Below are 26,455 nucleotides of genomic sequence, written 5' to 3'. Positions count from 1 at the left end.
ATTAACATATAAGATGAACATGCGAACCAGCTTAAAAAGACATTGAATATGATCACAAGAAGAAGAAGAGCTCCATCAAATTCACGAGTACTCGAATCAATGATGATATTAGTAATCAGGCAATATATATATTTGATTATATTTGAGGGACATCTTATAAGACCCACTTTGTATTATATTTCACTAATTTTACTTTGTATTATATTTCACTAATTCAAACCATCTATTTTGTAGATATGTATTCAAAGATCATCTCTATAAAAAATCACTTCAATCCATTATCATTTGAATAATTGTGTTCATTGATTTTGTAGGACACAATTGGATGTCGAAACGGTTTCCGATTTATCTAATTTTTTGCAAGGATGATCTATGAATATAGACTTAAAAAATAGATTGTTTGGATCATTGAAAAAAAAATCATAATGTATCCTAAATAGTATCTTTATTTGAGGGATCCCTCAATATAAATATAGTATGAGTTAAAAGAGTTATATAAAAAATTATATAAAAAATGTACAAAACAATATAACTTGGAACTGGGAACCACGTGATCACATTAAGACAAAACACCCCGACCAAGTGATTAATTAACAAAATTAAACTTCAAATTCGAGAGAGACAGAGAGAGCTAAAGTAATGAATTAATTAATCAAAGCATTTGAATGGTTCAGTTCAGTCAATTAAATTGAAAACTGTAGTGACAAAATAGTAAGTTTAAGTTTTGTGGTTTTTTTCTTCTTTCCCTTTTCTTTTTTTTGCTAACACAGAGGAGATCTATGAGGAATGCGTTTTCTTCTACTGATCATGCTCGAGGCCATGTCCTCGTCTGAAACTTTATGAGCTGATCTTCCGCACAATGAAGCATAATTCAGTCCACTTCTCTTCTTCCGGACAATCTCATGATGTCTGTATCCCATGTTCATGCTCATGCTCATGTTCTCGGACCCTGATGACCCGGATGATGATGAGCTCATCGGGTCATCGCAGTCCACAATTGTGGAATGAGGGTTGGTCTGATCACTCGTCATCTCCTCGTCTCCGGTATCAGAAAGAGGAACCAAGAACTCAGGACTGAGTTGAAGAGAGTTGCATTTCTTTAGGTAAGGAGAGAGGTCCTTGTTCAATTTAAGGAGATAGTCCACCTGATTAACATTCATCATTCCAAATATTGTTCAGTTTTAGTTAAAGCCTTTCATATATGCCTCTATATCTCTCTCTTAAGTAAGCATATGAACTAGTAGAATTCAGTGATATTATGGTGCCGTTGTTCCATAAAATAATAGAAATGCAATCAATCATATTGGGATATTTTCATTACTGATCATGATCATGGATAATTAAAAACCTATTAGTAATTCAGCTGCATGCATGGAATGGAACAAAGCCACCACTCAAAAGTAAGTCAAGTTGATTACCTTGCATCCGAGAGAGCAATGGATATAAGGTTCTTGAAGACTTCTGTCACAGGAAGTGCAGTTGTTTCCAGAACCCTTGAATTGCCTGTTCTGAGGTCTTTTCTTGATGAACACCACTTTGGCACTATTGATTGTATATGCCTAAACAAGAATCAAAGACTTAAATTGTCAAAAACTGTACAGTAATATATTACATACAAACTGATGGAGATGGTTAATTAACCTGGCTCTGATGATTATAGGGCACCAACCTGAACATTAGAACAGTCTATGAGCTTTTGAAGATCTTCCAATCGGACAACATCATGGTATACGTAACGGCGAATTTGAAGGAGCCTATGAAAACGATGGGATGGCAGACAATGGGGGCATATACTGATGCAACAATCCAAGCAGCAGATATTCTTTTCATTCTTTTTAGCGGTTTCATGATAGGAGCAACCGGCAAAGAACTTCTGAGTATAGAGGGCTTCCAACCATGCAGGCTTCTGAATTCCCTATTAAAGCAACAAAATTTGTTCAGTGATTATATATATGAACCAAAAAGACAAGAAGAATTATGCCATAGAGAGACAGAGAGTGGACAGAGACAAACCATGATCACATAAACACTTGAAAGAGAGAGCCCTCCTTGAGCTGTTATCAAGACAGTGGTGTAAGCAGAAGAGAGAGAGAGACTTAGGGATGGAGATAAGAGTATTTATGGAGCTTCACAAGAGAGGAAAGGGGTATATATTTATTCCTTGGGGAGGTACACAACATTTTGTCAATAGGAGGCTTGTAACATGAGAGAGAGAGAGAGAGAGAGCATTAAATAAAGGAAGTAAGATATGAGGGGAACGTGGGCGCTGTTTCCGTGTCTCCCATTCTCTAAAACCCCTATAAACTATTCTTGCTCATCTCCTTGGCTGAAGAGCTCTAATGCTAAACTAACCAAGCTCTTCTTGAAGGAGCTGCCTCTCTGCCTCAAAAATTTTATTTTCAAAGTGTTTTTTTTATACCTTTTCTTTCATTGATTCTCATCTCTTAGAATTGGTGAAATCAGTTGGATGGAAGGAACCAGCCACTTGTTGTAGACTTTGAAATGAGAAACAGAACAAAAAGATGACAGATATTTACATAGATAGATAACACCAGCTTGATAATAGTTCAATTGGTCCATTCTTGCGTTCCACTTAGTTGTCATTCAAAATAATTACAAAAAAGCTTAAGTTAGATCCAACTTAAAGATGCATATCCCAATAAGTCGGCTAACTTAATCTTCTTTTTTTCCTCATTCATAAAAAATGTAGATTTTCTTTCTAAATGTATATTGTATTCCTCTGCGTCCCTTTTTCTTGACTGATGCTTTTGATGTCATTCGTATAATTTCCATCACTTCAAAGCTAAGTAATTAGAGCATATACAGCAACAATGAAAGCATGGTAGAGATTGAGAGTAGCCAATCTCCCCCTAAACTTTTTTCTCATTAAAAAAAAAAAAAAACATGGTCAAGAAGAAGGGTGCTGAGCTGCATTAAAAATACCCAAAGGCAATTAGTAATACCTATCAACTATGTCTTGTCACAAAAAATTGAAATTTTAAAAGCTCCAACTGGTTTAAGAGAATCTATCAGATACATTAACTTAAAAGAATTTGGTGCAAGAGCACCAGATCAGTAAGAATAAGTAGAGCTTAATCTTGCAATCTATGGATGCACATCTAGGATGTATACCTGCAAATCTGACCGTCTGATTGTTTCATTTTTGAGACCAGGGAAGAGCACCTCAAGGGTCCTGGCTGGCTAGTATACTTTCAAACATATTATATAGTATCTCCTTATTGTTTAGGTGTACTGAGTATGTCAAGGTGCTTTGTTTATTCTTCTTCTTCTTCCAAGGCCCTATTAAATTGCTCAGAAAATGAGAGAGACAAATTTAATGAAACTTGAAAGATTAAAATCTGGGTTTGGGAATATTAGTATTCCAAAAACAAAAACAAAAACAAAAACTTGAAGCTGTCCATTCATTGGGGTTTTTTTTGATACCTCAACTGTGACTCATGTGACTCATGTGGTAACAAGGTTGAAGTAGCAGTTTAAGTCTTAGGAAATAAACAGAGAAAGGCAATTGGTAAAGGATGTCCTGCCAACTAAGGCCATAATGGTGTTGGTTTAGAATGCCTTGCATCTGGCCAATACAATACAACCATGGCAGCATGCCTAATCTACTAACAGAGTCAAAACAAAGACATGTACAAGAAAGAAAGAAAGGAAAAAACCCGGTTTTTAGGGAATAAAACATGTCAACAATCAATCAACCACTCCACTAATCCACTAATCACAACTCCTGCTTTAACAATAATGTGGTTTCGCAACAAACATTTGACAGACAAGCACAACTCATTGAGCACTAGTTAGGGAAACTAATGACCTAATTAATTAGAGGCTCCAGTGTGCTAATTTTGAGGAAGACCTTGCTTATTGTGCCTCTAAGCTCCAACCAAGAGTTACCTTGGGGTTTGCAATGCCAAAGAGTCTTGTATCATTCCATTTATACCCTTCCTTCAGGTCTACCATTCAATTTCGAGCTTCCACCTTGTAAGATTGTTGTTCATCAGAGCATTCCACATCACAAATCTTTTATCATATTACAACCGACGGTTGTCAAGAACTCATGATTAATGCTATCATACATTTTTATCATATTAATCAACGGTTGTCAATGCATGCCTAGAAGATTACAGATAGCAAAGCCCTTACATACATCTAAATTAATCTTCTTAGAGATTTCAGCTCTTGGAGCTAGACCTAAGCAAACTTATAAACATTTTGTGAAGATATTATCAAATATTTTATCTTTTCCATTTTTATAAAAAGATAAAAGAAAAACATTTTGAGGCGGTTTGAGTTTGTCTTTTTGTGTTTTCTTTTCCCCTCTTCTTAAGAAAGCATTGAAGGTATGTTAACTGTTGGTTCACTACCAATGTGATGAGCAAAACTTTTTGAAGATTAATTTCAAAGAATAATCTAAAAGTAGTTTTATTTATTTATTTATAGAAACTGCTAAAATAAAACAGAATCATGATAAAAGTTTCACATATGTCTACCATGAAATGAAATATACTGTGCACGTGTATACTTGATGAAACGACATAACTAGCAACTATCCCTGGAGCCAAACTAAAAGCAAGAAAGAAATTAAGCTCACAGAACAAATAGAATCAGAGAAGAGAAAGAGGATGGCCAACCCCACGTGCCATGAAAAGCAGAAAGGTATTATAGTAGGCAAGAAGCTCACGTGCAAGGGATCCAACGGCCTGGCTTTCAAACAAACTGGCAATGTCCAAAACGAGAAGCTTAAGTGTGTCTTGGGACTGACCATTTACTCCTTTTATCATTCAAGTCAAGGCTTCAAGTTGTGTGGAGTGTTGGTCAACGGTCAAAGATCCAGAAGTGAACAGATTCTACAGAGATGATGATGTGGTTAGAAGAAGAAATAGGGGGAGGGCTGGGTCAGCGGATGAGCCGCACGAGGGGATCTTCCTGCTGTGGCCACAGGCCTCTGTGTGGTCTGAGTTGGTTCCATTTTGCTTTGTCAAAAAGGGGTTTCTTTCTTTATTAGCCCTCAATTTTAAAGTTTAGGTCACATGGGGAACCTTTTTTCCAAAGATTAAAGACTAACTATGCTCTAGAGTCAAGATCATGTGACTCCAAGCCAACACCTAAACCTTCATGTAGTAGTTCTAGTTTCCCATCGTGCTCACAAGATTCAAATTCTTAGCTGAAACCTTGTCATCAACACAAACCTTTTGATTATCTAAAAACAGCAGTCCTCCTCTTCCTCTTCTTCCTATTCTTGTTCACGCATATTTTCTTTGTTCTTCTTATGTCATGTGATATATCTACCTTTTATGCCATAATCAACTTCGCCTAATGAAGATTGAAATGGCCGTTAATCTGTCAATACTAATCAGTAACCACTAATAGAGTCCCTGATAATGTTAAGCACTACTATCATTCTTTATACAGTTAATAAATACTACTTCTTATTAATAATCAATACTTTACATCTTCCCCAGATTATCCACCTTTTCAGGTTCTGTATTCTTCATTTTAAACGTCTATACAATTATATAAATACACTATACAACAAATCAACAAGAAATATGATAAATCCATGTACGGAGAAATTATATTCAAATGGCTCAAACCTAGTCTCAAGGTTTCTGAGCAGAAAACATGATGAAAGATTGCTGAACTTTGCTCGAGTAGTTGATGAGACCAGATGATGTACACAAGTCCTCAATCTCTTCTTCCGTTAAATAGCTATAGTTCTGCAGAGCCCTCTGCCGCATAAATTTACAACTTAAAATCAATACTTATTAAAGTTTATAACCAAGTCAGTCACATATTTTTAATAAAACCCATGTCCCAACGACTGTAAAAACAGTTTCGATGGGGAGCCACCCTTAAACAGATCCTAGCTAGCTACAGCTAATGAGTCCGGACTAACGAAAATTCAACTGTTTGGATCACTTTACTTCATTCATGTGCAATTTATGTAGAATACGAAAATGAACGTGGATGTTACACAATCGTTCTTTTGAACATACATTCTATCACTAGCATATACAGATAAACAAGTATCATAATAACATTAGTGTGAGCAGGACAATTGACAGGTCTGAACCCTATAGAACAACTATAACTTCATAACATAATAAGTTTTAGTGTTTCAATACATGAGTACTATAAATCAGAGATAAGTTGGTTGACATCTACTTAATGGGAAATTCAAAAATTGAAATAAAAAGTTCTCAGACAAACCAACTCCTAGTTTGGATAAATGCTTCATATAAGAGCTCCTCAGAGTAAATCAACATTTGCAAAGTAAGCGTACACACATATATCCACTCAGAGATGAATACAAAGTTGTTTATTTTCATTTAAGAAAACAAACCATGGTTGAAATTATTAATCCACCAAGGAGGAATCACATCTATCATTGATCACATTTGTTAACTTTTTGAATAAGTAAGAAGTGTTACCTCTCTGAGAGGCCTCAATATCCAGGGAGTAGATGAAGTATACCGCAGGAAAGTGGTTCCGACAAAGATGCCACCACTTCGTAATATACGACTTATTTCAGCAATCTGAGAATTATATGAGAAATGAGTTGGAAATGCATTAGTTAAAAGCAACTTTGTTGCATCCACACACATGTCTACAGTAAAACTGAAAATATAACAAGATTCGACAGTTCATGAAGTTCAGATGCAAATAGAATTCAAAGCGCAAAGGCTTCTCTTCTGTAACTGTGGAAAAGGCTGTGGCTGAATTCTTTTTTTGTAATTGTAAATAGAGCTACTTTCCCTCTTCTGCCTTCCGTCACCTTAAGACAAGACTCATATGCCAATGTTGGTGACTGGAGATAACTCTCTTCAATTATTCCAGGGATGGGAGGGGGTACAGGAAGGTAAGAACAACTTTTTTTTTTGGGGTCATGTATACTCAAGGGATGGCCTTTTTTTTTTTTTTCGGGAGTAATGTCCACCAGAGAGGGGATTAATATATCTACCTGCTAACGGCAAACCACCTGAGAGCTAATTCCTTCGAAAAATTTCACTAAGAAAGATATATCTAAAGTAGGAGCCACAGACCAGCACACCAGCATTTGTGGAGTTATTTCTTTTATAAATTGCAGTATATTCCACAGGAACCAACTCTGTAACTACCTCATGGGCTATCCATGAGCGTTCATGTTACTATAGCTTATGCATCAATAGAAAGGTTGTACTTAGAACTCTTTTACCTAAAAGGTTGCTGATTTCTGATTCCAATTGACCCCACTTATAGTATAACTATGATTGCTAGGTTCATTAATCACTAGCAGCCCTCTCTCTTCCTTGTTGACAAGGTTCTTGATTCTGTAAGGACACTCAACTAATCTCCTGAAAGGTTTAGTCCCCAGTCCCAAACAGAAACACTCCAAGAAATTACCTACCTACCATTGGCCACCAAGGGTTTTGTAATAAAATTAAAAATTGGAATATGCTCTTGAGGTGTCCAAACCCAAGTTGAAGAGTCAGACGTGAGTAATTGCATGAAAGAAAAGAAGAAAATTCTCAAGGTTATAAGTAGAGTAATTTCCAATTTTCTAACTTCCTGTAGTTCTCAAAGGATATCACCCATTTATTTCTCACAAACATTGGCATGGAAGATGCCTATTTCTTGTGGTCTCTCGTAAGGAGCCATGGGTAAAATGGCAATGGTGTTTATTCAGCTTGCCTTAAAAAGCTATAAGTTTTGCTCACCATTCCGCATTTCATCTCATATTCCTAATTACCAGTCAAGGCAGTTTCAAATTGTTCAAAACTTAATTCTCCATATGCTTTCAGATACACCCAGTTGATATAACAAGGCACTTTCACCATGACTTTTTCGTAAGTTATCATCATAGCAGGTGACATGTGTAATACAATATGCAGTTCATCCTCTGAGTTTACTCACTAGTCACTACTAGCATCTCCGATACCATAAAAGGCAAAGCTAGCCAACAGATTTGTTTGACGCACATAACAAAATTATTTTGGGGAATAGGGATGCACCCAGGAAAGGCAAAGTTAATGAAAAACAAGTGAGGTAGGATTTAGAAATTGAAGACTCTGTTAGTTTCCATCCATAATCATGTTGATTCTTAAATCATCCAAGTCGGGTAACTCTGACTAAACATAAGATCCTAGGCGCCAAGCAACTTGAAGGAGAAAAACGGAGGAAATGAAACTTACAGCATTGGAAGGAGAGGGCCAGCAATGCAATGCCGCGCCGGCATGGACAGCACCGACTGAACCTGAAGGGAATGGAAGCCTAGAAACATCTGCCCTCACAAGAGCAAGATTACTGCATTTATTCCAATGATGTGTACATTAGGAATTTAGGATAGACATGTCATTTGACATTAAAGACCATAAACATTATTCAGAAGAGCAGGCAAACTTACGTAGCTAAAAGAGTAGGGTCTTTTTTAAGAAAATCATAACACTGGCGAAGCATATTCTCAGAAAAATCAAGCGCGACAACTCCAGAATAGGTCCCGGATTTGGCAAACTTTCTGGAAAACAAACCACTCCCACAGCTTACATCCAGCAGAACACCACCTTCAGCGGATTTGAAGTAATCCTGAGCCATTTTAAACTGCGTAGCATATAAAAACACCATGTAGCTAATACACTTATAGTTGTATGCATAAAAAGCTGTAGTGGGTAAGTAAACAAAACCCAAATTGGCATGCATGTTGTGCAGACCAAGTTGAGCAAGCAAGCCAGAAAGTACATGCATTATACACATACCTCTTCATCAAGACCTGGGAAGCCACTGCGGTTAAAATTCTGGCGCCAGCCTCTTTCATACAAGAAGGAAACAAGAGGGCTTCTGAATAACTCAGTCCCAGCTGGTTTGACTTCAACGTACTCCTTCAACCCAGCAATAACAGTAAGATCCAAGTAAATGTCTTTGCTTGAATACGACTTGTCGCATTTCTTACACTTGAAAGCCGACCTGTATATTGCTTGCCTACAAATCACAAGACAATATTAAACTTCTACAACTGCAAATTTAAGTAGAAAAAAAAAGAAAGACTTTGCCTTTAAGCTATATAATATTCAATGGGATGGATCATTAAACTTCTCACAGGTTAAAACCAGGAGGGCCTTTCCGTATGAGCGGTTCATAGCATACTGGGCATGCTAACAGCTCAACACCCGAGCTTTCACTTTCCTCAGTGCTCGACTTCCATTCCTAAACATTAAAAATTTGAACTTTTCATATTAAAATGAAATTTTTTATTAAAACATATAGCAGAAATTAGAGTGCAGGGAAAAGATAAGGCAGTGCAGTACAGGCGGTAAAGTAACAACTGAGCTTGCACGAATGGCGAAAGAGGGAAAGCGGGAAGGCGGGCGGGCGGTGCCAGTGGGGCGTCGTCGGAGACGAGGAGTTCTGAATTGGGAATTGTGATAAAGGCGAGGGTATTTTGGGCATAGAAAATCTTGGTGGAGAGGGTGGAGAGACGAGGGAGCCGTCGCCATGGAAGATTTGATTCTTTTCTCTGCTTCTTCTTCTTCGTCTTGTTTTGAAATGACGGAGGTAGAGGTAAGAAGATATAGAGACAGAGAGGTACGTGTTAGTTGTTGTGAGTGTATGGACTTGACCGACTTCAAATGTGCTCCTCAAACTCAAAAATGACTCTTCGTCATAACGTACAGAGTATGATTCAATTCAACCCTTTCACTCTGAGTCTCAGCCAAAAACCAAAAAACTAAAAAAAAGGTCAATTGCTTTCAGCTGACGAAGAAACGACATTATCAATTTTTCATATTTGCGAATTGACCCCAAGGTCTTTTGTCCATGTTATATATAATTACCAATTGGTCCTTTTGCAATTTGCAGTTGAGGACACACAACTGCTACTCTGGTTTACATTTTGATCTGTATTGTATAGAAAAGATTTGTAAAGAAAGAGGCACGGTATCAGGCTTAAAGATCAACTATTAAAAGCACAAAAATGGACGATAACGATGATGATATCTCCGAAATATTACTACTTTGACTAACTGAGTTCTGAGCAAACACAACTGAGTACTGCATAATAATCAAACCTAGAGATTAACTACCACAATGTACAAAAGACCTTAGGCTAAACTCACTCCATGTGCATGGTTGGACGAAAACATATGTCTAAGTTTAAGCACCCTTGTCTTGGAAATCCCCTGCAGTTCTAGCCGTAAACTGTTTAGTGTATACTCGATGCCTTCGCTCCCTTGCATAGATTACCCAGAAGATCAATGACAACATCACCGCTGCAGATACCATTACCAACCCAATGTAGATCCAGCCACTGTGCTTTCTCAGACCAGGGCAATTCCGGTTACTCACGTTTGTAAACGCATCCCTAACAAACGTGCAGTCTTGCAGATCAACCAAGAATGGACCATAACGATACAGACCATAACTCACATTTACTGCAGCTTCCATTTGGCTGTAAAAGTTTGGAGTCAACCGGCCAGGTGTAGTACAAATGCCGGCCGAGGAAACCTCACAAACATACTTCTTCCATACCTGCTTGAAACAAAAACCTAAGTCTTAGTCCTTGTTTCCAAACTTCAAGAAAGGTGATGGCAACATGTAGGTCAATTTTAGATGAGCCATTAATATTACCTCTGTGGCATTTTGCAGCGTTGCTTCACCAGGGCTGCACCGTCTATCAGTGCGATCAGAATTGAATGGATTGCAAAGAACAGGTAACGGTGGGCCAGACTGATTAAAATATAAAGGCCCCGAGCCGGGTGGATAATTCTTATTTGAGACATTGGTGATGACACGGTTAACCACAGTAGCGAGTTGGTAGGTTGTTTCCTTGGTGCGCGAAGAGGTCTCTTGAGCAGTAGCATTGTCCACACACGGGAGTATATCATCTAATGCAGTGTGGGCTGTGGGGTTCTGGACCCACTCATCCATGGAAACACATGCATCTGCAACCACACTATGCAAATAGGACAAGAAGTTAGACAATCAGAAAACAGACGAACAAAGCAAATGCAGCAGAACAGTCATAAGTTTAGACGGAATGACACTCATATCATATATTTGTTCTTATGAGATAGCTAAGATGCATCTAAATGTCACACTGAAGGCTGACTTGAAGATTCAATATAAGTGTGCGACTAAGAAAGTAATATGAAGTGAACATAACCACACAGTACTTACTTATGGAGAAGGAGAAATACACCACATAAAATGAAAGTGCCCGCAACAAGAATCCACCCGACAACAACCAAGCTGCACCAAATTAAGTGTTTGTGAACAAATTTTTGAGCACCAAGACACAACTGCTTCCAATATTTGAGATCTCTCTTAAAAAGTAAAAAGGAAATAGTTCAAGCTATATTTCACTTACAAGTACACAAGGGCTTGCATACCGAGAATGGAAAATACTGCAACAAGTAGTCAAAACAAAAGAAGATATAATGTTAATAGTCAAATCTTGAAAATCCCTGCCTCTAATCAAAAGAAAACAAAAGACTTACAAAATCCAAGAAAGGCCAAAAAGAGCATAACAGCAGCAACAATAATGAGTTCCAGTCTCCTGCAAAACATAGAAAGAGATAAATGTTATACAACGCATTGAGAGCAGAAGTTCCCCAGAGCTTCCAGAACCTACTTACAGGCCATCCAATCCATCTTGTATACTCTTAGAATTCTTTTTAGTTTTATCAGAAAGTGTATTGGCAGCAGAGTTGATCTTCGTTAAAACATTGTCAATGTTACTTTGAACATCTGCTGGCAGAAATATAGCATCAACTCCAATCCTTTTAGCTGCACCAAGATAACCTGACAAATTCCTGAGGTTTTCAACAGTTGTATCTGCCCGACCCACAACATAAACTAGTGTTTTTGTTGTACTGCTGTGGAACTTTCCCTGACCAGTGTACAGAACAATGCATCCAACACTAGAATGGACCAGACAAACATTAAAGGATGTCATCAGTTCACAAAAATTGTAGGCAGTACTTGTCCATTTGAATCAAATGTGTGTGTGTGTGTGTAGAGAGAGAGAGAGACTTACATTGCTCCAAGGGTGAACAAAATAAGGAAGATGAGAGAGAGAGCATAGGCTGTTCTAGAATAACCATAAGGCTCTCTTGGACAACAGCAGTAACAGAGACAGATAAGGGACAAGCTTAGCCCAAAAATCACGAACCAGACGGCAGCAATGACAAAGAAGGGAGCCGCAGTGAAACCAACAGACTACATCATACATTAGTAATCAATGTAAATATATTCGTTCAGAGACATTAAACATGCATTCCAATCTCCAAACAATCTCAAAAAGAAAAACACAGGATTTGAGAAACAAAGAAAATAAATGACATCATCAAAATACAAAAATAATTTATTAATTCATGAATAACATTCTTGGCAGAGTTCAAGGCCTGCATTTATAAGCAGAAAGAACTGTTCTTTCTGCAAAATGCATCAGGGAAAGACATTAGAGATCAAAATTAGTTTTGAACAACCACAATGTCATTAAGGAAAGCAGCAAAATTGCAGAACCGCATACAGATAACCAAAACCCAATAACAACTCGTTGTTGATTATCAAACAGCATAATCCATCAAAGAGTATAATAAACTGATACCCATTGAACCTGAACCAATAAATAATTTTGATTCCTGATTTTCAAAATGAATCATCTTGCCCCCTTAAATTTTTACTAGAGAATTGTCCCAAAAAAAAAACAGAGGGGGCTGCCCATCCATGACGGCACTGCACTCAAAGTGGCTTCCATGGCCAACAACTTATTATAAATATCAAAAGAAAAAAAGATCCTTCCATCTCCCCTATTGGTTCGTAGCAGGTATAATTTCTTTGCTTTGTGATCGTACTGAAAGGTTAATTAATTTGAAGAAAAATAAGCTAGAATTCATAGTTGGGTGAAAGGGGGGTTTGGTTCTTCAATTGATTCTCAAAGGGAAAAAGATGAGCTTGGGTGCAGCAGTGGACTATTCAACTCCAGAAATCTATATCCCATCTGACATAGAATGGCATGTGCTTAGCAAGTCCAAATTTTTCTTTCTGGGTGCTGCTTTACTTTGTGGTATGTCAGATGAATTTTATATTCCAATTCTAGTGCGTAAGCTTCTCTTTATCCAATTGTGGTCTTAACTCTTAAGGACCATTTAACAGTCCATCCAAGTAGCAAGACAGCCCAAACAACATGATTATATTCATAAACTCAGAGAAACCCAAATCATAACAAGCACAAAGAAAACAGCCAGGATATGAAAATTAATCAAGGGTTGAGAGAACTCACAGCCCAGTAATGCTCATTGCTGATATTCCAACCACCAGTGTATTTCTTGAACCCATCAAGAGGGTCCTTCCTGTATGTTCTCTCCTTAGCCAATATGAAAGACGAGTTTTGGACAGTTCTTTCTGCAAGAGACCTCCTTGAGTCCCATGTCACCGCTCCACCATACTCATACTCACTCTCACCACCTACTCTTACACCTGCACCAACCAGAAAAGAAAAAAAAAACATCAACAATAACCCATTTTCTTGAATAACACAAAATAACCATTTTCTAGGCAAATAAAAGCAAAAAAATTATACAGTACCCGTTGTTCGAAAAGTGTGCGAAATGTGAGAGCGTCCTGAAGTTAAAGCAATGAAGAGGGCAAGGGAAAGAAAAAGAAGGAATTTTTTTGGTGGGTTTGATCTAAAACATAACATTTTGGGTTGCGGTTTCTGTTTCTGGGTTGCAGACTAAGAAAAATATCCAGAAGGCCTATCCCAAACCAGAACCAGAGGAAAGCCGCGTATAATTGTTAAAAGCGTCTGTTTGGTTAATTCAGAGTGTGTGTGTGAGAGAGAGAGAGAGAGAGAGAGAGTGAGAGACAGACAGAGTGAGAGACAGATTGTAATTTACTATATAATATATATCAGCTAATATCTTTGGTTTTCGATTATTACGGTTTGGAAAGCGACGGGCACTCAAGGGCCCTTCTTATATTTTCCAGATATCCTCTGTCGGTATTTTTTTTTTTGGGTGAAAACCAAGGTATACCCCGCGCGATTGCGGGGACTAACCCTCGAGGTACTGTCGGGCGCAAAGCGGGGACCTCTCCCAACAAAGTCTGCTCTATTCGCAAGCGCCTGTGATCGAACCCAGGACCTCTTATTTAAAGGATCCAAGCCCCTTCCACTTGGACCAACTCCTGTTGGTCTCTGTCGGTATTTTCGTCATGACGAAAATACCCTTCTTATATTTTCCGATTCTCTTTCGCGATTTTAATTTATTTTCGCCAAGCAACCTTTCGATGCTTTTCTTTTGTGTAGAAGAAGGTTGTTGGTTTTTTCTTTTTTAATTTTGGTGTGCTTTTCTTGGTGGGAATAAAGAATGATATGACAGACATGATATTTACAATATTATTTTTTCAAAAACAAAAAATAATTGGTAATATGCTTTTCTTTAAGATTTTTTTTCTTTTTTCTTTTTGCTTAATATCTGGAAAAGGAAAAAAAAACATCTGATGCATAATTGGATTTTAAACATTCTTTGGTATAGTTGTATAAATTATGGAAAAATATATGATTTGATTGTAATTTGTAGCTAAAAATATCATGTTAATATTACTGCTAAAGTAGGTAGGTGGGCAATGGCTTGCTCGAAATAACAGTAACTTTTGATATTTTGCTTCTTTTTTTTGGGTCAATTGTTTTGGTATTTTGCTTAGAAAAGAAGCAAAAGAGTAAAGCCGTGTGGGGAATATGAATGAGATATTATTACTGTTCATTTTATATTGTGGTGTACGTAATTAAGAAATTATTGAAATTAGAGGACATGACAAGTCTCTTGGCTTTTCCACTGGAATTTACTCCTCTAATTCGTTGGAATAACAAGGAAGCATCTCATTTTGTTGCATTAGGTTAGTTGCCAGAGGGGTATAGTTGCCATTAAACTTGACAGTGTTAAGCATATCAATTTTTTATTTTCTTTATTTTGGTATAAATAATAACTTCAACTTTATTTTATTCATCAAACATATTGGAATCCTTCCAAACGAGCCATAAATCATCGAAAAAATTACGAATAAAAGAAAAACAAACCCGTGATTGGAAAAGGATGCTTTAATTTGATTTGTGGTAGAACTAAGAAGAAAGAATTCGTCCAGAAGAAAGAAACAAAATGATGAATTATGGACCCTTTCACAATTATATGTTGCATAAAAGATGAATGAATTGTGGTCACGAAATGAAAGGCTTAGACCAATGCTGAATTGGGACCGTGCCTTTCTTTGTTGTCATCGGCCAAATATAGCTTGCATGGGATGGCATGTTGCGTCAACATGTGCTTATGAGATGAAAAGCCTCTAAATTTTATGGATGCCACTTTGAACTTCAATTAGTAATTTCCAAGAGCTATGGAAATATATGATCATTAGGTTTTTGAGTAATTTATAAGTAAATGTTGGGCGAAACGTCTTCCCTTTATGTGCATATAGAAATAAATTTGGTGTCAACAATAAAAAGATAATTCGTTCAAATTTGTGGGTTTTTGTGTAAATGACATGCAAACTGAGTGTGAGGTGTGCAATATCGCCACACGTCTTTCCTTCTTTCTTTCCTAGAAATCATCAAGTAATATGTGGAATTACTTCAAACGAAACCCAACCCATGTGGCAGCACAGCAGCAAACTAAATATACTCAACAACACAGAGACAGACACGAAATTGAACCAATTTTCTATTCTTAATTATATCTTCTGTTGACAACATGAAACTGAAAAACAATATCAAATTCTGAGTTCTTGCTTTCGTTCATATGATTATGAATGGATTGGCATGTGGTGGTTGACGATTGATACTGGTAATATATTGTGCTGGCAGGCTCCGGTTGGTACACAAGAATAGGATATGTGGCAAAAGGCAAACATTGATTGAAACAGACAGGCAACAGGCACTGCCCAATCTAATTGCAGATTGGGCTTCCTCATTCATGTCTTCCAAAACACAATCTCAACCAGATTGTTCAAATTTGATTGATTATGGCCCAGCCCAGCCCAAATCTGAAATTTGCTGCTGAGGACGAGGCACATGTTATAAAAACCCATGAAGGGATAATATGAGCATTCAAAACACAAAGGCCACAAGAAAATGCAAGAAAGAAAAACAACTGTATTAACTGTCTGAGAGGCTGGCTGGCAGACTTACACAGCAATGGCTGCAATCTTCCAAACCCTGCTTCCCATTTGCTGTTCCAGACAGGCCATATCCTCTCCTGCTCCATGGACTCCCCTTAGACCACCCATCTCAGATTCCATAGGCTCTTTGGCCATTTCAAACTTAAATAGGCGGCAAGGACAAATGGCAGTCTCAGTTGCCTTCAACCCATCTGGGAATTTTGACATCTCTTTGTATGACGAGGAAGAAGGTAAAACCTTTCTTAATTCATTAATTGGGTTCTCTGCTCACTATGTTTATATCCCTTTATCTTTTGGACTACTTCAGAAAGCTTGTTCCTTTAATAGGATAAAAGGCCAAAACTTTTTTATACAACCAATATATTGGATATGAAAACTTGGTCAAATCCAACTTATAAATCATTGTGGTGGACAGACACATCTAGTAAGGTTGAACCTCCAATGCCACCAAGTGAAGGTCGATTTGAAATAGTTCTTGATAATGATGTGATTCGGGGTCTTGACTTATCCCCATTTCATTCTGCAACTGGGATTACCAATCCTTCATCAGGTAAAGCAATCAATTGAGCATCAGATTTACAAGTCCAAGTTCATGATGACTTTTTATGCAAAACCCTGATGAAGTATTACTGCAATTTTTGTAACTAGCCAAGCCAAAAGAGTTTCTTGAACGTACAATTGGCTTTACCATTAACTATACAAGAGAAGATCCACGTGATCCTAGAGAACTATCAGAATTCCCTGATATAAGACTCTGGTTTTTGAGACTTGATGCCTCCTATCCCTGGTTGCCTGTCCTCTTGGATTGGCGAGCCGGAGAACTGGCTCGTTATGCTGCCATGTTGGTTCCACACCAGGTATTGTATTTTATAACAATGCCATTGTGTCAGAGTTTGAGAGTGAGGAGGGGCTTGTCATTGTTTAATGGAATGACCTTTGAAATCTTATCTTTGTAGATGAACACGAGGATGGGGGTGGTCTTCAATCCTGAGGCACTGGAACTATTCGTTATGCAGAAGGTTTTTATTGTGTACTCATGGTTGAAGCAACATGACATTCCAAAGCCTAGATTGAAGACCAGTGACATGGCTAGGATGCTTGGGTTCGGAATCGGAGATGAACTCTACGACTTGATCGATAAACATCCACTGAAAACATCATAAACGAGTCCCAACTTAGTGTTTCCCAATGTCATACATGATTGACAAATAAATACCCTGCCCCGGCTTTGATAGTGAGCCTAATTTACTGTCACAAGGAGTTGCACCCCTATTCTTTGATGGTGACAGTGAATCGATGTCAGAGAGAAGCTGCTACTAAAACCAATGATTTACTAGAGCAGGAGAGGATCCTTTCTTCAGTAGCACAATGGTTCTTTCTAACTTCAACTTTTGATACAGGTTTCATCAAATTCTATTTCACAAAGTAATTGTCTGAGAAAAGGTGGTTCATAGATGTTCAACATATGCATATTGCCATGAACTACTGTGCACTCCTTAGAATAGTCATTACAAAAAATTATGTTTCTGTTCATCTTGATTCTTATTCTCCATATTATCATGCATAAATAAACATACATATCGTACATGACGTTCAAATCCGCACCAAAGCGAGAAATTTAGAGTATATACATTAAGATATCCGCATTGTTTTTTATACATAATCTGTACATTTACAGAAAAAGAAAATGAAGCTAAACTAAACTAGGCTGGTGAACATGGAGAAACAGAACATATATAGAGTAGTCCCCAATCCTTACCATGTACTTTTCAGAAAAATTCAGCTTCATAAGTCATACTTTGCAGACTTTAAATTCGTGAGAATGAGGGGCGTGTGGTACATAAACCGGGAGATTTGCATATAGGACATACATTTTTATATCCCAGCCATTGTTTAATGCAAGCAATGTGGAAGCCATGCCCACAATCCAATGTTCCTAGCTCATCCTCCTCTACAAAATCCTCCTGTCATGAAGACCAACATTGTAATGCCATTCACTTTGATAGGCATTTATCGCTTAGTCACAGAAACTTGATAGAAAGTCAAATTAATATAGAGTATAAGCAAAATACCTGGCAGATGCTGCAAAAGTCTTTCTGAGCATTTTCTTCTGCAAACAAAAAGTAATTGCTGCGCTTGAGAGATGCAACAGCTGCTTCCTCAGATAATCCTGTGCTGACATTCCCTATATGATCTTCTAAAGCCAACAACTCCTGTAGAATGCCAGGAGTAAGTAAGACAAAAGAGATACTAAAGTATTATTGATTAAAAAAAAAATTCTGTGACAAATGAAAGTTTTGATGTGAGAATACCTCATATGACATGCTATCCACATCAAGCCACATAGCTCCAGAACGATTGCGCATTTCAATTGAAACGTGCAGAGGCCGTTGGTAAATAACTCCAGCATTCTGCTCGTGTAGAATTAAAGACGAAAGCAATGCAATCAAATGATTATACAAGCTATGCTATAATGCTATAACAGATTGATCTAATGATCATACAATCATTTAGTTCTTGGTTCAATACAGTTATACATATATGTCTATTGTTAGGCTGAGAATCAGCAGGTGGACACTGTACAGGAAGCAAGGCTTACCATGCTGCACCTTCACATTTGTAGTCATTGAAAAGAGATTTCCTTAGATAGAATGAAATAATAGACAAACCTCTGTGACAAGCCTGAAGTTCACTCCACGGTTAGCTGTTACAACAAAAAATGAAGTCGAACCTTCTAACAAGCTATCAGCCGGCGTGTGCATATATAGAGTCAATTCCATGAGTAGTTGCCTCCATAGATCAATTTGGGTAACATTTTGGACCCCATTATCATCAGAAGAATAAGCAGAAGCTTGACCAAATCGAAATGTAGAATCTGCACTTACGTGAGGAGGCCAAAGGGAAGGCCATAAAGACCGCAAAAGATTGTTAGGCAGCCCAAAACGACTTTGGAAAAAAGAAATATGGCGAAGAGGAGTAGATCCAAGAATTAATGTGGTGCAAGTTCCAGAATTAAGCTCCTCATTCTGTGAACCTGGAAAATTAGCTCTTCCAATTTGGCTTATGGTATGAGGTAAGTTGAGGTTTGAAGTGTTAGCAATGCAACTTGTTATGCTCCTTATGGTGGCTCCTGAAAGCGGATCATGCAAACTCCTTCGAACAATTAGCCCTGGTGATGATGAGTGGTCCGACTGATAAAGCAAATTAGAGTGTTCCTTGTTTTGAACATGGCTCGTTGGTTTTGAAGCTTCATGTGGTCGTCGGAACGAGGATGAAGAAGTCTGGAGAAGATGCAACCATGCATGTATGAAAATTTGGAGCAAGAAAACATGTAAATGCAAAGGAACTATTATGAAGTTTTACTCACAAGAAGAGAGAGAAAATGTCCATTCTCCCTCTCGGATTCAAAATTGGCAATTAACCCAACATCTGGCTTCAGCTGAGAGCCCTGACTTAATTCACCTGAAAGCTGATTGATCCTTTCACTGCAGCCACATTTTTGTCCATGAGGGGAACACTGACATCTTCTTCTGCGAACAGAACAAGAAATTACATGTTGATTTCACATATATATACAAGTTCATGAACAAGTTGGCCTGGAAAACTTATTTTTGTTCTCCTCAATGACTTACGTTGTTGGGATTTGTTGAGGAGGAGGAGAATTATTGGAACAAGTTGCACGCATCATTACAATGAAGAGGAGCTACCGTAACTAAAAAGAAATGAAGAAGAAAAGTCAAAGCTACAGAATACCTAATATATATTATTATTAAAGACTAAATATTAGTGTTGAAAATGAGAGGCAGAGTGCAGAGACGATAATCTGTGAATCAAGATTAGAGAGGAGGGAAATAGGTTTTGCTCTTTGCATTGGGAATTTTGAGGGGGGTGGCTTAGCGGTTAACGTGGGCGGGATTTGTAACGGTAAAATAGCCAACCACCAACTGTAAGGTCGTTGACAAATAAATTTGAGTAGAAACGCACGCATGCTTTTCCACTGAGAAATAAGCTCGGGCTTGGGCTTGGAGCATAAAGGTGAAGGCCCAATAAAGGAGGGCGTCGACAGGATTAGGAAAAAAATGAAGGCCCAATAAAAATAGGTTTGGACATGTTTAGGAGCCTTGGAAGCAGGCCCAAAAACTCAGATTTTGTATGTGTTATATTGATATAATTTACAGGGAGGGAGATTCGAACTTGGGCGTAAAGAATGGACTCATTGCCCTAACCAATTGGTCTAACTCACATCAACGTTTTTGTGTTTTTTATGATTGTATACATATAAAATTACATAGTCTCCGACTTCCCTTTCATTATCCTTTCAAAATAAACTCTTATACTAAACCTGTAACTTTCTTGAACCCAAAACAGTGTAATTTTAGATGTGAGTATAGCACAAGTACCCAAAATATAAGTGGACAATCCTATCTCTACTTAACGATGGTGGTAAACCCAAAACAAAAAAAAGTGATCATATATCATGTGGTAAGTAGGAGTTTCATTACTTTTCTTGACATGCCAGGTAGTACACATGTTATCTCTCTAGGGAGTACTCTCTTATCTCATGACAAGACAAGGAGTACTGTCGTCGATGAAAAATGTTCTAAATTCGAATTTCTCATACCTTGGAAATAAAATAGACCAAAAAGAAAAAGTATAGGCGGTTTGTTTGCTCCTAAAAAGTCTCTCTCCGAGATGGCCCAGATGTCCCTCAAAAGTTTGATCATGCTCCTTGTCACGAGTGATGAGTGGTGACTCTAATGCTCGCCTAAACCCTAAACCAAAATGTTGAGCTTCACGGCTTTCATGCATGGTTGAGGAAATTTGGGTGCATTGAACATTTTCCTGTACCTATTAAACTATCTTCTCTCCTTAATTAATAATTTTGTTTATATTTAGAATATATAATTGAGGCGGAGGATGGCTGCCTGATAATTAGGGAGAGGGGGATGGGTGGGGTGGGTTCACAGCCCATGTGCCAATGTAGCAGAAAACACATGTTAATTACTAGTACACACCACTAGCCCTAAACCCTATATATATATATAGAGAGAGAGAGAGAGAGAGAGAGAGAGAGAGGGACCACACCACACAAAGACCACCAACATATCCCACTGTACGTACGTAAGTTGACAAGATTAAATGTTCATGCAGCTAGATGTTCAGATTCAGATCCAGACTAATTATATATCTACGGGACATATACATACATATATACATATATGCATCAAAGGGTTTGTCAATAGCGGATGAGGATGTCCACTTCATCTATTATTGAGAATGTAATAAGATTAGCATTACTCGGAACACTTGCCGTATGCATTTAATTACTCTAGAGAAAGAATGACTAGAAATTAATATACATGATGAAATGGATAGCATTATTATTAATATTGAATGGAATTGTGTACAAAAACTGACTGGTTTAGCATATGGCATTTATTATGCATGCATGCGATGTTCACGTTCCTTTTGCCACTGCATTGCCATCCCAACCCAACCCAACCCAACCAATTAATTTTCATGTCATGATCATGAACCTGTGACCCGCCTCTTGGGTCCAATATTTATTATATCACCCACACTTTTAGCTAGTTTGGCACCGTATGTAGTATATAGTAGTGTAGTTAGTAAGAAATTTCAAAGGGAAAGGGAAAGCCCCCATTTGAATTGGATTTATCTTGAATAAAACATTGCAAACATGCAAGCACAAAACATGTCTCTCTAGATCCACCAAATGCTAGCGTTGAAACCAGTGGACAGTGGTCCAATTTCTGGTTTGGTAGATGATTAACTGAATCCCAAAAACATGTGATGTCCCTCTGTCGGCTCAATATTTGTCAATCTTCCACACTTTTCGAGTAACTTGGATTTGTCCAGACATTAATATTTGTATGCTTATGTTAATTAATTATCCCATAATTGAATTAAATATATCTTAATTATATACGTTTTACGTACGCGACTCTTCTCTTCAATGGTTGAACAAATTTGTAAGATGAATATGATTGTTGATGGACGTGGATGGTCCCTTCCCTTACTGGCAATTAACAATCATTTTATGTACAAGATACGTACTTTTCGTCTGCTGTATATATCTTTCTTTTTAGTAAGACTGCGTAATTGCGTTCATTAATTTAAATCAATTCTCCAAACACCAAGAATTCATTCATTCATTCTTTGTTACGACTGTTATTGAATAATAATAATAATAATAATAACACGTACCTGGTCCCCCTAACTGAAATTCTCAACGCCTCTGCAAAACAATTAAATAATAAATGACAACAGAAGTTGCAGTTTAGAGGAAGCTAATAATAGTTAATTAATGTTTTAATAATTCTAGCCGATTGATTTAGGTCATTTTCATTTGACAGCAACCCACAATTCAAGCATTTTTCTACGATCGACAAACAATGCCCACTGTCACTCAAGTGACACCAGAATTAGTGTGATCCAGATTGGCTAATCCATTCTTTTTCACGAATTATTAAGTAATCTTTGTTTTTCTTCCTTTTCGATAAAAAAATAATTAATCGCATCAAAATCTGAAATTCTTATGTCATTAAAAAAACCTATTAAGCAACAACCACAACACTATCAACATCCACTGTGGGGAAAAAAGAAAACAAGAGAAGCAGAGACCATTACGAAAAATCATGGCATGGCAGTCTCGACAAACGTCGTCCCGGGATGTTTGTTTTTTATAGTCAAAGCACAGACATGCCGCGTGATACGGCGGTGCCCACGTGGCCAAATTTTATGCCACGTCATATTCAGGTGGACGTGGACCCCGCTAGATGTGGACGTCCACGTGGAGTGGTCATCCCTTGAGCCGGCAGCCAGTAGCTAGAGACATATACTGCCACGTCTGGACTGGAGGTGGCGGTGTGAATGTAAAGTGGGTGACTTTCAACTTTGCCTGTCGCCGTCACATTTACTCCGATTGCTTCCTGTGACACGTGGGCTGCTGCCCACTGCGTTTTGGGAGCTCAAGTCGTGGCACTGTCTGATTCATGATTAACATATAAACTCTACTAAACGGCAGCAAGTAATTTGCATTTTTATATAAAAAAGCATGCCTTGCAAAGCATCTTTGGTAAATACAGGTGAAAGGAAAGGCCTTGAATTGTCGAATGCAGTACGCACGTCCCGTCCCTCGCTCCAATCAGGCATACCATATAATTTATAAACGCAAAAGTTGTAAAGTGCACGCGTCGTATCTGATCTGATCAGTCACCCAAAACGGAATACCATTGCTCTTTATAGCCATATGATTCTATTCCTTGACCAACCAAATTACATGTTTGGTTGGTTGGGTTGGTACCACTTGGCAAATCACCTTGTCTAATCCCACCAAAGGGTTTGTTTTTTGTTGCATGGAAAAATGAGGTACAACACGGAAAGCAAATTATATGGACCTGTGCAAGTTTGATTGACACATCATTCTTCTCAGAAGATAGGGCATAAAAAATAAAAGGCATGGTCAATTATGGGTTTTTAGGTTGAATAGTAATGGAGAATTTCGACTCCATTCGTATTTTGATTTTTTTTTTTTAGGTGAGACCTAAGGGTATCTACCGTCGACAGCAGTGACTAATCCCTTTCGTCGCGGGAGCTCTCCCAATGGAGGTAAACGGCTGACCACGAAATGCGCTCCATTCCCATGGGTGGGGATCGAACCCCCAACCTCATGGTTAAGGAATAAGGTGAGCTACCACCACACCACATCTCATGGTTGTATTTTGATTTTTTAATTTACCTAAGAAGTGAACTAATTTCTAACTTTGACCTTCAACAATACACTATGTGCATGCACATGCTCAAATTTAACAGAAAAAAATTAACAAAATTAACAGTATGACCATTTGTCCTAACGAAACTAAAGTTAAAAGATCACGGTAGCGATTTTGGAAATTGAAAGACCAGAATGTGAATTGAGTCAAAATTCAAGGACCATTAAACCTGAAAACCGAGTAAATTAATTAACAGATTAAACAAGATTTGAGAGCGGATTCAGAAAATCCTCATTTTACCCCAAAAAGATGGGACATTTTGCAGCGAAGGCAGAGAGTGAGCAAAACAACTGTGCCTTTTCATAAAAGACAAATCTGGTCCCCACAATGAATTGCCTTTTGAACTGGAATTTGATTAACACAAACAAACCGCGATCCAATGGATTATAAAACATGTCTTTTATTTCCTTGGACAAGGACTTGCACTTTAAAAACGAAATGAAATTTAAAAAGAGAATTGAAAGCGAAATCATCCATCTCATTTAAAGTTTACAAGTTGAAGAAATTAGTGTGGGTGGGCCCCCAACCCAAAGATTATATATGTATATAAGCAGGGATCTCCCAAACCCAAACCATCTACCATTCAGATTTAGCTCTGCATGTTCAAGCTTTTAAACAGAGAGAAAGAAAAAGAGAAACCTGCAGTGCAGCAAACAGAACACAACACTTTGTTGCTGACATTTAATCTTCTTTCCCATCTCTCACTCAGTATTTCTTCTGCCATATCTCTGTTTCATAAGATTTACTCCAAATGACAACTCCATCTCTAGCAGTCTCTCTTCTTCTTTTGTCCCTCCTCCTTTCTGGGGCTCAAGGTACTTATTTTTGCAAAACCTAGTTATTAGAAAACTATTTATGTCTATGAAATATTGGTTTCAAATTAGCTAATTTTGGTTTTCTTTTGAAGGGATTCGATTGGAGAAAGGATTCATCTCTGTTACACAACAGAATAATGATAATAATTTACAAGTGAGCTCTTCTTTCATGTTCTTTGTAAAATTTTCTTACCATTCAAGATAATTAAAATTTCAGACGTGGAAGAACAATATATGTATACATGTTTCTCATTCTTTTTCTCTGTGCAAGATATTTTTCTTACATTACATTCCATAATTTGATTGTTAAATGCAGGAACAGGAAACTGCTTCAATCAAAAGAAGTGCTGGTCCAGGAGAGTCCAGCAGTCTCTGCAAAGATGGTGGAGACTGTTCATCATCAGGTACCTTGAAGAAAACAGTTTCTAGAGAATCCAAGAAGTCATCACACCACTGGTTACCAAGTATTCATGAAGATTATTATGGACCTAGGACCCACAAACCCAAGCACCATTAGTTTAGTTAATTACCTTCCTAGCTACATTTTATTATATCATTCCATCCTTCTTAATTTTATCCATTTTTTGGCTACTAGAAGAGCTTAGTTAGAGATAGGTAGAAGAATAGGATCAATGTTCTTCAAACTCTTGGGTTTCCAGAAGATTGTGTAGAATAGGATCTACACAACAATTTTTGTCCCTTCCCGAAACTAATCTGATTAACTTAAGTTCATGCAGTAAATCAAAGACTCATACATATTACATTACGTACCTTAATTAATTAAGTGGTTTTGATTTGTATTGTTGCAGGAAAGACTAGAAAACTAATCTCTAAGACAGCCTCTAGTGCTGCTGCCACTACCACCACTTCAAAGGTTGGTTTAATTAGTCAAAATAACAATATACTAATCTCGTATTTAAGTTGAAGTAACAATTGATAGGGGTTAGGTTAGGTGTCTCTGATTCAGTGTGATCCATGTACAGAATGACAAGGATGATGGAGGGAACAGAGGTGACCTGGACCCAAAAGGTGAAAGGGTCAATAATAATACACAGCCTGGTGGGGAAGATGGTGATGTGAAAGCTAAGTCATCATCGGTTATTTCAAAGCACCAGGAGCAGGAGGCTGCAGCAGCCCACCAAGTCCAACACTATCCTGACCTCACAGTCACAGACATGACTGAAATGGACTATTCTCCAGCAAGGAGAAAACCTCCAATACACAACTGAGTCTGTCTGAGTGTAGGGAAAACCCAAAAAGACAAAAATAAAGAAAACACACACAGAAAGTGATCCAAGTCAGTCAGTGTTAGACAAATAAAAGAGGAATATTATATTAGCTAGAGAAGTTGGACAGCATTACAGAAATGCTGCAGAATTTTAGGGCTAGGAATGAATGATTTTGTGTACATAGTAGTATATTCTATTGGGATTTTGTTATAACTTGCTTTTAAACTATGGTTTGGATGATGGAGTGATGATGGCCACTTTTATAAGGAATAATATTTTTTGTCGTAACTTATAAAGATAAATAGATGGTTTGAAGTCTTAAACCAAATTTCAGTGACTGTTTCTTATCTACACTTTTAATAGATCATGAAATAAATTGGTTAGAACTTGAAGTGCAGTGTTGAGTTCACGGAGTAGGTAGGTGTGTTGTTGATGATCTGCTGCAGTACGTGTTTGT

The 26,455-nt window shown here is 37.7% G+C and overlaps 6 protein-coding genes across 7 annotated transcripts; 2 read left to right on the top strand and 4 right to left on the bottom strand.

Annotated features, from left to right (window-relative positions):
• Positions 1-560: 560 nt before the first annotated feature.
• LOC110752585 (PLATZ transcription factor family protein) lies at positions 561-5,679 on the bottom strand. The gene is made up of 5 exons (XM_021953269.2): positions 5,610-5,679; positions 2,014-2,054; positions 1,670-1,915; positions 1,419-1,559; positions 561-1,145 (listed from the first exon to the last, which is right to left on the bottom strand). Exons 2-5 carry the CDS (start codon positions 2,014-2,016, stop codon positions 762-764), a joined length of 774 nt encoding a protein of 257 aa, XP_021808961.1. The 5' UTR covers positions 2,017-2,054; positions 5,610-5,679; the 3' UTR covers positions 561-761.
• Positions 3,527-9,698, bottom strand: LOC110752584 (S-adenosyl-L-methionine-dependent methyltransferases superfamily protein). Of its 2 annotated transcripts, XM_021953266.2 has the most exons (8): positions 9,297-9,698; positions 9,089-9,195; positions 8,748-8,970; positions 8,399-8,592; positions 8,187-8,298; positions 6,447-6,551; positions 5,610-5,744; positions 3,527-3,993 (listed from the first exon to the last, which is right to left on the bottom strand). In XM_021953266.2, exons 1-7 carry the CDS (start codon positions 9,483-9,485, stop codon positions 5,616-5,618), a joined length of 1,059 nt encoding a protein of 352 aa, XP_021808958.1. In that variant the 5' UTR covers positions 9,486-9,698; the 3' UTR covers positions 3,527-3,993; positions 5,610-5,615. The 2 variants fall into 2 exon arrangements, with proteins under 2 accessions (XP_021808958.1, XP_021808957.1); XM_021953265.2 differs by lacking the exon at positions 3,527-3,993 and having other exon boundaries at positions 5,427-5,744.
• Positions 9,699-9,947: 249 nt separating this feature from the next.
• Positions 9,948-13,875, bottom strand: LOC110752583 (uncharacterized). The gene is made up of 9 exons (XM_021953264.2): positions 13,576-13,875; positions 13,271-13,467; positions 12,023-12,204; positions 11,622-11,906; positions 11,484-11,542; positions 11,354-11,390; positions 11,164-11,235; positions 10,615-10,939; positions 9,948-10,515 (listed from the first exon to the last, which is right to left on the bottom strand). Exons 1-9 carry the CDS (start codon positions 13,688-13,690, stop codon positions 10,141-10,143), a joined length of 1,647 nt encoding a protein of 548 aa, XP_021808956.1. The 5' UTR covers positions 13,691-13,875; the 3' UTR covers positions 9,948-10,140.
• A 2,211-nt stretch (positions 13,876-16,086) lies between these two features.
• On the top strand, positions 16,087-17,530 carry CRR6 (chlororespiratory reduction 6). Its single transcript, XM_021953252.2, has 4 exons — positions 16,087-16,391; positions 16,577-16,711; positions 16,810-17,018; positions 17,118-17,530. Exons 1-4 carry the CDS (start codon positions 16,178-16,180, stop codon positions 17,322-17,324), a joined length of 765 nt encoding a protein of 254 aa, XP_021808944.1. The 5' UTR covers positions 16,087-16,177; the 3' UTR covers positions 17,325-17,530.
• Positions 17,531-17,753: 223 nt separating this feature from the next.
• LOC110752571 (uncharacterized) lies at positions 17,754-19,980 on the bottom strand. Its single transcript, XM_021953251.2, has 6 exons — positions 19,794-19,980; positions 19,529-19,691; positions 18,831-19,442; positions 18,474-18,572; positions 18,234-18,374; positions 17,754-18,125 (listed from the first exon to the last, which is right to left on the bottom strand). The coding sequence occupies exons 1-6, from the start codon at positions 19,847-19,849 to the stop codon at positions 17,970-17,972; spliced, it is 1,227 nt and encodes a 408-aa protein (XP_021808943.1). The 5' UTR covers positions 19,850-19,980; the 3' UTR covers positions 17,754-17,969.
• A 4,532-nt stretch (positions 19,981-24,512) lies between these two features.
• Positions 24,513-26,223, top strand: LOC110752657 (uncharacterized). The gene is made up of 5 exons (XM_021953360.2): positions 24,513-24,769; positions 24,862-24,923; positions 25,086-25,173; positions 25,579-25,643; positions 25,753-26,223. Exons 1-5 carry the CDS (start codon positions 24,706-24,708, stop codon positions 25,996-25,998), a joined length of 525 nt encoding a protein of 174 aa, XP_021809052.2. The 5' UTR covers positions 24,513-24,705; the 3' UTR covers positions 25,999-26,223.
• The last annotated feature ends 232 nt before the right edge of the window (positions 26,224-26,455 follow it).

This window comes from Prunus avium, chromosome 7 (assembly GCF_965620075.1).
Source record: "Prunus avium chromosome 7, drPruAviu1.hap1.1, whole genome shotgun sequence".
Taxonomy (NCBI): Eukaryota; Viridiplantae; Streptophyta; class Magnoliopsida; order Rosales; family Rosaceae; genus Prunus; species Prunus avium.
Note: the sequence above shows the minus strand (reverse complement) of the source record. Positions and strands in the feature narration are given on the sequence as shown.

Excerpts from the sequence above, each read along its gene's own strand:
- CRR6 (XM_021953252.2), top strand. The coding sequence starts at position 16,178 with ATGGCTGCAATCTTCCAAACCCTGCTTCCCATTTGCTGTTCCAGACAG. Across the intron at positions 16,712-16,809 it reads GATTACCAATCCTTCATCAG|CCAAGCCAAAAGAGTTTCTT; the intron begins GTAAAGCAATCA and ends TTTTGTAACTAG. Across the intron at positions 17,019-17,117 it reads CCATGTTGGTTCCACACCAG|ATGAACACGAGGATGGGGGT; the intron begins GTATTGTATTTT and ends TTATCTTTGTAG.
- LOC110752585 (XM_021953269.2), bottom strand. Across the intron at positions 1,560-1,669 it reads TAGACTGTTCTAATGTTCAG|GCATATACAATCAATAGTGC; the intron begins GTTGGTGCCCTA and ends ATTCTTGTTTAG. Across the intron at positions 1,146-1,418 it reads ATTGCTCTCTCGGATGCAAG|GTGGACTATCTCCTTAAATT; the intron begins GTAATCAACTTG and ends AATGTTAATCAG.
- LOC110752583 (XM_021953264.2), bottom strand. The coding sequence starts at position 13,690 with ATGTTATGTTTTAGATCAAACCCACCAAAAAAATTCCTTCTTTTTCTT. Across the intron at positions 11,391-11,483 it reads TTTGGCCTTTCTTGGATTTT|TATTTTCCATTCTCGGTATG; the intron begins GTAAGTCTTTTG and ends TACTTGTTGCAG. Across the intron at positions 10,940-11,163 it reads GTATTTCTCCTTCTCCATAA|TGTGGTTGCAGATGCATGTG; the intron begins GTAAGTACTGTG and ends CTATTTGCATAG.
- LOC110752657 (XM_021953360.2), top strand. The coding sequence starts at position 24,706 with ATGACAACTCCATCTCTAGCAGTCTCTCTTCTTCTTTTGTCCCTCCTC. Across the intron at positions 25,174-25,578 it reads TGGAGACTGTTCATCATCAG|GAAAGACTAGAAAACTAATC; the intron begins GTACCTTGAAGA and ends GTATTGTTGCAG. Across the intron at positions 25,644-25,752 it reads CCACTACCACCACTTCAAAG|AATGACAAGGATGATGGAGG; the intron begins GTTGGTTTAATT and ends ATCCATGTACAG.
- LOC110752571 (XM_021953251.2), bottom strand. The coding sequence starts at position 19,849 with ATGATGCGTGCAACTTGTTCCAATAATTCTCCTCCTCCTCAACAAATC. Across the intron at positions 19,443-19,528 it reads GACATTTTCTCTCTCTTCTT|ACTTCTTCATCCTCGTTCCG; the intron begins GTGAGTAAAACT and ends CATCTTCTCCAG. Across the intron at positions 18,573-18,830 it reads ACTTCAGGCTTGTCACAGAG|AATGCTGGAGTTATTTACCA; the intron begins GTTTGTCTATTA and ends CTACACGAGCAG.
- LOC110752584 (XM_021953266.2), bottom strand. The coding sequence starts at position 9,485 with ATGGCGACGGCTCCCTCGTCTCTCCACCCTCTCCACCAAGATTTTCTA. Across the intron at positions 6,552-8,186 it reads GGCCCTCTCCTTCCAATGCT|ATTGCTGAAATAAGTCGTAT; the intron begins GTAAGTTTCATT and ends TATAATTCTCAG. Across the intron at positions 5,745-6,446 it reads TATTGAGGCCTCTCAGAGAG|AGGGCTCTGCAGAACTATAG; the intron begins GTAACACTTCTT and ends TTTATGCGGCAG.